The sequence below is a fragment of the Protomyctophum parallelum genome (assembly GCF_964188405.1).
Source record: "Protomyctophum parallelum genome assembly, chromosome: 10".
Classification (NCBI taxonomy): Eukaryota; Metazoa; Chordata; class Actinopteri; order Myctophiformes; family Myctophidae; genus Protomyctophum; species Protomyctophum parallelum.
Genome location: NC_139704.1, coordinates 41,873,992 through 41,886,146, shown reverse-complemented (window position 1 = coordinate 41,886,146; position 12,155 = coordinate 41,873,992). Strand labels below are relative to the sequence as shown.

At 43.4% G+C, this 12,155-nt stretch overlaps 1 protein-coding gene across 1 annotated transcript in view; it reads left to right on the top strand.

Moving 5' to 3' along the window:
• Positions 1-12,155, top strand: part of fmn2a (formin 2a) — a gene marked incomplete at its 5' end in the record, with an annotated part of 47,001 nt that continues 34,846 nt past the window's right edge. Inside the window, 3 exons of the mRNA XM_083775045.1 lie at positions 1-1,945; positions 5,447-5,619; positions 11,402-11,527. Of these exons, the coding sequence (XP_083631171.1) occupies positions 1-1,945; positions 5,447-5,619; positions 11,402-11,527 (2,244 nt within the window). The remainder of the gene's footprint in view (positions 1,946-5,446; positions 5,620-11,401; positions 11,528-12,155) is intronic.

The window sequence follows — 12,155 nt, the reverse complement described above, 5'->3', positions numbered from 1 at the left end:
ATGCAGACCATTAAGACAGTGGAAACTCAGGTGCCCCTTCTGAAGGAGAGCTTCTTCACAAGTACCTTCAAAGACAGGAGAAAAAGTAGTGTGTCAAACTTGCTCCGTAGACAACAGCACTCCGTCCTTCAACAACAGCAACAACCCCCTCAACCTGCACCCCTCCCTCTTGAGCGGGGGGATGGAGCGCACACTTTGGAGCAAGCACGCCGGGTTCGCTCCGCCAGCAACCCATTATGCAAGGCGTCAGAGAGCGCAGCAGCAGATGGGGAGAGAAGGGAGGGGCAGCATGGGAGGGAAGATGAGAGAGCGAGCAGTAGCCAGCCAGTGGCTGCCACTGCCAGTCCCCTCCTCCCATCAGCAGCAGTATCATCACCAGAGCTGTGTCTGACTCTGGTGGGCAGGCAGCGGGGATTAGGCAGCGCTGGCCGGGGTCAGGCAGCTACCCGCGAGGAAGCCCAGTCTAAACCTCAACAGCATGGCCTGATCGCTAAGGGCGTCCGCCTGCTCAGAAACATGGGAAATCACGAAGCTAAGCAGAAGAAAGGTGGTGGGACAGGTGGGGGAGCAGGGCAAGACTCCTGCAGTGGGGCAGAGGCTGATGACAGGGAAGGGGACAAAAAATCCAAGAAGGATAGTGGCACAAAGAAGAAATCAAAGTCCGAGTCTAAAAGTTCTGTATTTTCCAGCATGAGAATCAGGAGGAGCTCGTCCAAGTCGAAGGGTTTGTCCAAGGAGGACATGTTGAAAGTCGATGCAGTACAGAAGTCAAAAACTCAGGACCAGAATGTGATTCCTGGTTCTATGGGAGATCTACACGTTTTGACTGGGGACATTCGTCAGTCCATGGAAAATGTAGAGGACCGAATAGCCAGCTCTGGATCGGATGCTGACCTTTACAGTTTCCACTCAGCGACAGCGGAACAAGAGGACCTGCTTTCTGACATTCAGCAGGCTGTCAGAGGGCAACAGGGAGCCAGTAATGGTCTCCGGAAGGTGGTGGCCGCCCCATTTACTGGAGTACCAAACTCTGGGCTGGATAAAAATGCAGCCACCTCATTCATACCACCAAAATTTACCATGCCGATATCAAGAAATTCATCTGAACAGGAGTCACTGAATGAGCGTTGTCCATCGTCTTCAACACTAGACACAGACAGGAGCAGCATCAGTGTCTTTCCTCAAAGCAACAGCACATATAGCTTCCAAGACACGAGTGCCACCACCACATCTTATGAGAGCGCAGAGGAGATCCAAGATGAGCTGGAGAGCCCAGTCCTGCCCATGCAGTTCAGCCAAGGTAGTGTAGCCTCACAGAGCTGTGTCCCTCATATCCATGTATCCATGACAGCAGGACCGATCGGGTCACAAAAAAGTGTGAGCAGTATGGACCTGTCCATGGAGAGGGATGAGGAAGAGGAAGGTCGGACGCAACACTTCCTGTCCTTGCGGAGGAGGAAGAGTAGCATGTCCATAAGCCAGCTGACATCAGACAGCCCCCAGCTGTCTGTTCAGAGACGGTCATCCTCTTCTGCCTCCTCCACTGTCAAACTCTACCCTCTCATCCAGCCATCTTATGTTAAGACCACCACAAGGCAGCTCACTTCCCCTGTCGGCTCTCCCGTTACCAGCCCCGTTACCACCCCCATTACCAGCCCCGTCCTCAGGAGAACAGATGCCACTGTACTTTCTCAACGCTCCAGTGGGGCCCAGAATTTGCTAACACAGAAGCAGAGGTCCAGCTCCATTGCCGGGCCTCTCAGCGTCTCGCAAGACTGGACCGACGAGCTGAGAGCCAGGCAGGATAGTGGGACCAGGTTCCCAGAGCAGGGGACATCGGCGAAAGGGAACACGGCCGGGAATTACTGGACACTGGGCTCCAGGAGAAGTCAACATGGCCTCCAGAGCTCCAACGCCTCAGTTCCCTATCAAGAAATCTTCTCTGGTGAGTAGTAACACAGGTGATTCAGTTGTTGCTAACGCTGTATACGCCTAATGTTAGAGCGGTAATAATTCACTTCCTCTTCAGACAGATTTAGGTACAACTGGCTGATGGGATTTCATTCGGCAATTGAAGCACATAAAAGCTTAAAAGTTTGTGGCCTGTGGATGCACATTTCAGCAACTGATTTACATAGTTTCACTTTCAAGGAAAATTAAAGTGCTGCCCTAACCTTTCCTGGTGAAACCATACACTGGAGGGTAAATTATTCAATTTCAAATTATAATTTCACTGAATAAGAATTATTCAATGTTTTTTGTTTTTGTTTTGTAGGATTGCAAATTATGATACAATCAATCACGCACATGAAAAGCAGAAGTACAGTAGAAGCTCTTTGTTGAGAATTATCTACAGAACAATCGCACTGTTATGATTAAACAACATCCTTGTCTGTTGTGCTGAGCATCAGCAGCTCTGCACTGTCTGCATTCGGCCTCTTGCTCACAAGTGTTAAGTGACAACATTACCGCTCACCCATGGCAGAGACACGATCTTCCCCACAGGCTTAGACAGAAATAGATGCATGCAAGAGACGGACACAGAAACACACTGTGCACAAAACTGCACATACATAGCTAACACTACGTTGCACGTTATGCGCATCACCACATGACAAAAAACATTCTGGTTTATTATTCATCCAAACTAGTCATAGCCAAACAAAGGAGATGTATGGAATTTCCTGTTGCCATAAACATTTCGTCTAACTCTAACCCTATAACTTAAACATAGAACTAAACATTTTATCAGTCTACTAATCCCTGAACAACATCCATGAGCACTACATTCATGAACTAGGAAAAAGTGCCCCTCTTGGCACAGGTCTCCACTAGGATAGGAGCGTTTTTGGAAATGTCTAGTGGCATTTCTTCCTCAGGCTATTGGGAATAAGCGTGCACAGTTTCACTGCTAGCGGACGCTGTGTTCATGATTTGTGGCATTTTGTACAAAACGGGCCACTCCTGAAAACTCTGGAAGCCAATCAGGATGGAATATTAGAAATCAAACAGTGTTCAATCAATGTTTTATATAAGTCGGCCTCCTGGTGTCGCTATAAAGAGCATATGTGAAAAATGCAGGTCCTCAGATTGCATGCTGTGTTCATGATTTGAGGCATTTTGTTCAAAACAGACCAATCTTGCAAACTTTGGAAGGCAATCTTAGCCAATGGGGATGGAATATGGGGATGCAGACATGTCCGTGTGATCACATGACTATAGAGGTAGTGTATATCGTTTTGCATGACGTATGGATAACATTTGTTCAAAGTTACAAAACTTGGCCTCATGGTGGCGCTATAACAGGCAGTTGTGTAAAAATTGGGGCAGAGGTTTGTCGTTGACATCAGCCGGGTCAACGGTGCTGGAGATTAGTTTACACGGATGGACACACGGACGGAGTGCAAAACATACTCTCCCCATGCCTTCGGCTGGTATAGAGACAAAAATATATTTTCGTAGGCCTTCTTCTGTATCTTTGGTCTCCTGCTTGGCTCTTGCTTGTTTGTTCCAACTCTGTCATCATCACTGGCTGCGTGTGACTTTGATCTATCCTGCTAGGTGCTCAGGCCTCTCTTGTTGTATCAACTCTCAGTCACTGTTCTGCTGGGTGCTCGGGTCACACCAGGCCTGTGCAATGATATCACAGTGAAGAACATATACTGTAGCCTACATTAGGAGACATTTCACGTTGACCGATCCACAAGCCCTATATCCCGGATTACTGTCTGATAATCACACTTGGTGTCATAGGTTATAGTTTGTTTGGTAGAATGACAGATTTACTTGCTTTTTTGTCACATCACCAAATCAATTTTCTTTTCCCACGATTTTTGTAACCCTTTTCTTTCACCCAGTGTCAATTGTCTAGTCACTCTAGTGTAATCCTGGGCGCTACACTCCATCTACCAACCTGGGGATAGCAACGGACTGACCTCATGCTTCCTTCCAAGCTGCTGCTTTTCCCCGGTTGGCCGTAGCGTGTGTAAGGACTAAGGAACATGTTATTCCAACCAGTTCCTTTCCCCTCCATCAGGCTGGCCAGGGGGAAGGGGTTAGAGACCAGGATTACTGCATGTTTTTCTGTAAGGGTACCTACCTACCCTAGGGGACACAGGGAGAACATGCCAAACTCCACACAGAAAGGCCCTTTTGCCGACCCCACCTAGGGTGTGGGCACTGATGATGCCCAGGACCTTCTAGCTGTGAGGCGACCGTGCTACCAACTGCACCACCATGCCCTCAGCTCTGTTTGTTTTGTTTTGTTTTCAATGGCAGTTTCACACATAACCCCCATCACAAAATATGTCCATGTCGAGCCATGAACAACAAAGCCATCTTATTTTACCTGCTAACAGCTAATTTGACTCCCTCTGAATCACATGTTTTCCACATAAAGTTCATCTAACTTTATGAACCTCCTGCTTGCCGTGCCCCATCACACACCTGTCAAAGTGAAAGATTAGCCCCTTTTTCCTCTTATGGACGAGGAGCTCTCTGCATGTCAGTTCACGTCTCCTGCTGTCACATACTGTAGTCAACCTTTTTGGAGACCACAATGATGATCCACTGAGCTATCCACTGCATCAAAATGTCAGGATTCTCTCCATTCATGATCGAATCATGTCCGTTTATGGATTTATAGATTACATGGCATGTTATGTCTATAATAATCCTTCACAGTTGCAACACGCACACGCAGTCTCACTCTCACTCCCATTACAGCTCGCCTGGCTTGTGTAGAAACACAGACACAAGCAGGTAACATGTTTTTTCGGAATATTCCATTGTGGTACCAGTCAACACAGTAATTCATTAATTTACATTATTTACTGTGATGATCCTTGTGTGCTCTTTCTCCCTCTCGTCTCAACAGTATAGTTGCCTTTCTATTGACAGGCTTAGATCAGATTCAGTGTATTACTCATTAATAGTAGCAGCAATGATAAAACACTGGGATATTATTAAATACCGTATACATGGCATGTGGAACGGTGTTCCTATTCCCTGAATATCAATTTGAGTTTCTGTGTAGCGTCTTGTTAACTTCAGCATGAAATTAGCATTTGCTGTTTCCATCTCCTTACTCACCCCTGTGTGTGTGGAGGAGGGTGCTTTCACGTCAATGTGTTTAATTAACACATCAGAAACAGCGACTAATTATTTGATGTCTTTCTCCAGCGCTGTGATCAGAGGTGTTTGCTTTACTCACAGCATTAGATGGTAGTTACACTAGTAATATTAGATATCGCCCAAACAAATCAACAAGGAAACATTAAACTTATATTATTTTTCAGCGTGACCGTGACCGTGAGTAAGACTTTCGGCAACTGACTAAACAAGAGATCTTTTGTTGACAGAATATCCTCGTTTTTTATTCCATAATGGCCACTCTCACTGACCAAGTGATTCATAACACATCATCTTTCCTGCCTCTACACTACAGGTAAAGTCCTGTTGGAGCGGTTGTGCATGCAGCAGGGAGAGGGGTTTGTGGAAGAGGATGCCAGGGAGATGTGTTGTCGTATGCTGGCCGTGGGTCTTCTGCAGCCGTTCAGCGACAGCCCAAAAGAGCCACCCGGCGACATCACAGCCTCAACAACCATGCTCACCTTCAGCGTAAGAACCTTGTCAATCACAACAAATGTTGCACTATTAAAGGACCACTTCACCACTTTTCAACCTATTTTCATAAAATAGGTCCTCACTAATAATCATGAAGAAATTGTGCAATTTTTTTCTACTCGGTCTGTGTCTCATAGGAGGGCTGTGGGCAGTTCAGAAACCGTCTTCCAGTGACATCATCGATGGGGAATACAAGCTAATAGAAACTGCAGGCTTTCTAGTCCTGAGAAGTTGCAATGTGAAAATGGAAGCCATTGTTCTCACGATAATGAAAATCTAAATATCTTTGTAAAAAATCTTGTTTAAAAAAAACCTGCCTAATGATGATGTCACTGGAAGACGGTTTCTAAACTGCCCACAGCCATCCTATATGAGACACAGACTGAGTAGAAAAGAATCATGCCATTTTTTCATGATTATTAGTGAGGACCTATTATATGAAGATAGGTTGAAAAGTGGTGAAGTGGTCCTTTAATATTACTGCATGGCACCAGTATAGAGCTGTGTAATCGGTCCGTTAAGAGGGAGTGGTGTGTGAATATGTATGTTCTGGCGGCGATAGGCACAATGTAGTTCAACAACTGCAACAACAACTGGTTCAACTCAGTTCAAGTTCAATCCCATTTTCAGGGGTAGGCAGTCCAACAGCCACAATGCTTGGCCCCTTGTCTCACTGGAAGACAAAGAACAGCGCAATACCGAATGTCTGTCTTTCAAAGTCACTCACTCACTCAGAACATTGAACATGGGTAATGTAGATTCAGACGTATATGTTTGACATTGTGAAGTATACTTTTTTTTTTGTTATCAAATGTTTTTTAATTAAGACAAAAATCACAATAAGACACTTAACATCATGAATGACTTAAAGAAAACAAAACACATATAAAACACATAACAGCAAAAGCAAAGAACACAAAAACAAAAACAAACAATCCCACCCACCCCTCCCCCCCGAGACCAAAGATGCCACAAAATGTCATTACTCCTACTACTGTGCAATGGAAACAAAAATAATAATAATAATGATAATAATAATAATAATAATAATAATAATGATTAAACCATGCCCTTAACCAAATGTTTTCCTCTTTTGCACCATGCAATCTTGCTGTAGACATTTCTAGATAAATGATATCTGTGAAGTATACTTTTGTATTCCAGTTTTTCTGTATTTTACTGAATTGTTAATTGTTTATGGACGTCTATCCCCTTGGGTGGTTTGGATGATTAACCTCTCCTGCCATCATGGAGCTTGTCAGCTTATTGGCTTGCGTGATGTATAAATATTAAATATGGGTGTGGTTCCCATTTTTCAAACATCTTGATCTGACGAAGATCCAAGTTGGATCAAAACGTTACTATTGGAATGTTTTGGCATGGAGCAAGTCTGCTCACAGCCGACAACAAACCACACCCCAGTGCCATAGGCCCATTTCCAGATTTGAACCCAGTGGTGCTGCATAATGGGAAAATGTTATAAAGACCCTCATTCTGATAACGGACCTCAAAGATTCCTACGTTTAGTTTTATAGAATAGAAGTGGGGTAGGCTGTGAATTTGTGACCATGGTTATTTCCTGTTTTGTTAAATTAGCAGACACTTGATTGTTTCTGCACTATACACCAACAATTGACACACACAGCCTACATTGCTGGCCTAAAGGGCCATCCACAACCAGAATGATAATTAAAAGATACCTACAATGGTTACCGATATTAACATTCTAAAAATGTGCCAAGCATGTGATATTGATGACCTGGAACAGAGGACAAAAAAAAAGAAAGGCACAGGTTTATGGGTTCACAAAAAGAAGAATAGGATAATCCATCTCTGTTATGAGAGTCAATGTTATTTTAATGTGAGTGATGGTTGAACTCGACACCCTGTGAATTCGGGTAGATTTTAATTGGCTTTCAGTGTTTATAGCCTTCAACAAATCACTGTGAAAGTAGTAATCCCAATGCTTTGTCATTTTAGTTGTGGGGTAGACTCCGCCGGTCACTTGAGTTAGAACGAGTTTTAGAACGATACAGTTCTCTTTATAGGATGTTATTGGCGTGGATGGACCTTAAGGCACATGTTCACAAATGGAGGGTTCTTTGATAAGTATGAACCATGAAGCAACCGGCAGTCAACGAATAATGTACATCGGGCATTCTGTAGGCCTATCAGTTCTCTGTTTTTGTGTGTGTAACCATATCAGAATGATTCATCTACAGAGATTAGGCCCTTTTTCATTACGCACTGTACACAGAAGGGAAGGGCATGTAGGCAAGCTTGACCAAACCTGATTTCATGTATATTTTAGTCTTCTTTGCAGCAATGTTTCACGCGGATCTAATCTCATGCATGTGTTATGCACAGTTCACCAAGCACACTGTCAGTGCCATTTTTTATCACTAGCCCTGTGCAGCTTAATCCACCCAGTGTACAGTATACTGTAGTTTTGTGTCTAGGAATAGAATGCTATAGTATATCTCTATTTTGTCCAATCCTATTGCCATAATGCTACATTACTTGGTGTGTGAGTGTGGGTGTGTGTGTGTGTGTGTCTATTTTGTCTAATCCTATTGCCATAATGCTACAGTACTTGCTTAGTGCGTGCGTGCATGCATGCGTCCGTGTACGTGCGTGTGTGCGCACACGTGTGCGAGCGTGCATTTATCTGCCTGGATGTATGAAAACTCACAAAAGCGAAAGCATGTCTTCACCTCTAATAGAATGATGTCCACATGATAGATCCATTATGTGCAGGACCAGGCTCTGAGTTGTTATATTTCTATGACTGATGTGCTCATTTTCATCAGAGCATTTCTCTGTGACCTGCCAAAGCAGATTTGTACCTCCTGAGTGCATTTGAGTACATGAATTCTCTAGCTAATGTATGCACTATGCACAGGTTAGTGCAGGGCAGATACATGCATGAAAGCAATGCGCACATACTGTAACCAAACAAATACACACTTAGACATGCATGCTCCCACACACCATTGACTACACATATACTGTAAGGCAATTGATATGCATTCTCCACATAGGCACACATCTGCATGAGGGCACAGTACAGTATATGCACGCACACAGTCGCACAGATTGAAACATCCCATTCACATGGCTGGCTTAATAGTAAAAAATCACCCCCGTGTGAAGTGAGGGGCGCTCTTATCATCGTACATCATCATGCATCATCTCATACTGGCCAATCACAAGGCCTGTTGCCTGTGATTGGTTAGCTGATTTGCTCGTTTACATATGGCGTAAATTTCCCCCTCAATGTCAATGGCGTTTAATGTTTTGATGTTTAATTTACGTCATATTTGGCAGAATTTTGACCTAATTTCTCCGTCCATTGTCAATGGCAAAGCTTGAGACGTGTGGGACAAAAGCAAATGCACTCCTGACTGCACTCTCACTCACACACACACACACACACACACACACATGCACGCCCATCTGTGTGTCTGTTTGCGTATACCCGTATACCATCAGCTGACCATGTTATGTAAGAGACTTTGGCTGCCTGCTCTTCCCCAGGAGAAAGCCCACGTCTGGGTTAGGCACAAACCAGTCTGGGAACCCATTCGGTTAAAATCACACCCGTGTGAGGTGAGGGGCGCAGCAAGGGCAGTATTTGTATATCCGCCAGATGACATCTTACGTCTTACGTTGTCATTTACTGCCCGAAACAAACATTAAAGTCCATAGACTTGGCAGGCGACCGGTTATTTGTATTTTTTTATTATTGTTTTTGCCTCTGGGGGCACCACCTCATTTGTTGTGTAGAAACAGGAAGAAAACGTTTTTAATTTTTTTACATAATGGAGAGTTAACAACTAGTCGACTACGACGACTAGTAAACTAGTCAACTAGTAAAAATCTCTAGAAGTGAAAGCCCTAGTCGTGTGTGTGTGTGTGTGTGTGTGTGTGTGTGTGTGTGTGTGTGTGTGTGTGTGTGTGTGTGTGTGTGTGTGTGTGTGTGTGTGTGTGTGTGTGTGTGTGTGTGTGTGTGTGTGTGTGTGTGTGTGTGTGTGTGTGTGTGTGTGTGTGTGTGTGTGTGTGTGCACGCACAGCTCTAGGTCAGGCAGTGAGGGTCTGGTTATTGTAAGGTCCTGGTAGTGACTGACTGTACAAAGAAAACATACTCCGGGTCATAGCTGTCCAACTGGAAATAAATAGCATCTGAGCCCTGCAAAAGAACACAGACACACTCACACAGAGTTGCATTGCATGCACGCAAACGCACCATCACCAAATCCCATAAACCCTAATTAAATCATCATTAGATCAATTGGTCAACCCACTAATATTTAGGAGGGAATTTGTCAAAAATTACATCAAGATTGTGCACTTATTGAAAGGTTTTAGATTTTTGGAAATTGGCATTGCATTAGGTCTGGGCATAAGGTTTTCAAAAACCATCGTAAATGTATAGTAGTATAATATACCTAGGATTGAACCAGGGCTTGTTTTTAGTTACATTTTAATGCTCAATCAATAGCTTTGAGCTGTTGAAGATTAGCTAAATCTGGTTATCAAGCGGGTGGCTGGTATCAGCTGTTCACCTAATTTAATACATTTCCTCTGACCTTTAACAATGTTTCTCTGTGACCCCATGGTCTTTTAGTTGTTGTCTCATTATGTTGTTGGGGAGACACAAAGTATTCTATTGATATTTCTTAAATGAGGGTCAATTAGGGAAAATGTACTTATTTTCGAGAAAGTGCTTTCAGGTGACTCATTCCAAGACTTCAATTGTGTGATGCATGTGTTTCAGTTAAAGCCATCCATGTTGTTTGGTCTGACTACAGACACTACATATATATACAGGTACAAATAAACAAAAGTAGCTTGGCCTACTGAATTCATGTTGAACTTTGACAGAAGCTTGGGATGTCATGTGCGCTGCACTGGCCTAGTTACACTGCACTGCCAATGGCACTACTCAAAATGCACTTTCTTAACAATGCCCAGACATGGCATACACAGTGGGAGGACCAATAATCAAATTAATTAGCTCAGTGGATTAGATTTACCAGGAACGTTGCAAAATAGACAAACAAAATAAATACACATTAGCAAATAAACAATCTGACATCACATACATGAATTAAAAACATTCTTACTGCAGAGTGAGCACCACCGAAATCACATTCAGATTGCAGAGGTGTACCCCTGATGCGGTGTATGCATAATGATGCTATTTTGTAACCACCAAATCAAGCAGTATATTATTTACAGATCAATGTCATACGGTCAGCGGTTACATGCATATATACACATACATATATCACACACATATACCTTTGATCAGCGATACCACACACACACACACACACACACACACACACACACACACACACACACACACACACACACACACACACACACACACACACACAGACACTCGTCACGCCAGAGTGACATACATAAAAACACCATTCTGTTAGATAGTATGTTATTTAGACATAATGATAGATTGTTTTTCCTGTATTCTGACTAATTTCTTTGTAGCACTTAATTGTTTTCTGTTGTTGTTTGACTAGGGTTCGTGCCATTTACTCAGATCTTGCACTTTATAAGTCACTCTGGATAAGTGTCTGATAACTGCTTAAATTCTGCCAATATATACTGTAGTATTTTACTTTTAGGGAAGTGAAATGGATATGTTCATGTTATGTATTTCTAAATTACATACAGTAGGCTATATATATTGTCGGTATATTTAACTCCATCTTGAGTTAAACTCCTCTGTGTACCTTTAACCTCTGTGCAGGTAGAGCAGCTGTACACCTGGGCATCTTTTAGCCTGCCAGAATTGTATGGCAAAAGCCCAGGCATAGTACAATGGCCCCCTCCACAGCAGCTGTCAGGCAAGACATCCAGAGGACCACCCTCTCAGGTGAGTTTATGTCTAAATATTGTGTTAATTTACTTCCTTAACATTTTTAACTTGATCTGTGGTACTGCCTCTATGGACAACTCCCTGCTATTTGTTAGAAGTAATAACATAATGATCTTCAGTTATTAACCGTGTGTGAAGGAAATATACTGCATGTTAGACTATTATAGTCCTAAATGGCAGTAACTCAATTCCCCCACCAGAGGGCAGACTTAGCATGAAATACTTTTCTACATCACTTTAAGCCTGTATTCCCTAGTATAATCGTAAATCAAACAGGCCACATACTGTAGAACAAAATGTTGAGATTTAACCACAGCTGGGGAATGTGTACATCCCGACACGGATCCTCAATAGCCCATATGAGGCCCAGCGAGACTCCCTGTCTCTGGGGTCAAATCTCTCAGTCTCCCCTCATCCCTGGTCTACCAGTCTGGAGCCAGAGGTCTGACGGAGTCTAGACATAATGGACTGCCTTGACCCTCCACTAGCTCAAAGCCCTGCCACTAAACTCCCTTAGTTGTGGGTGTTTTGCTTTTTTATGTTATAATGTCCGAGACTTGGCAGCAAATCCCCAAGATGAAAGTATTGTTGCACTTTGGGATTTGTGGTTCAAAGTACAATAGGC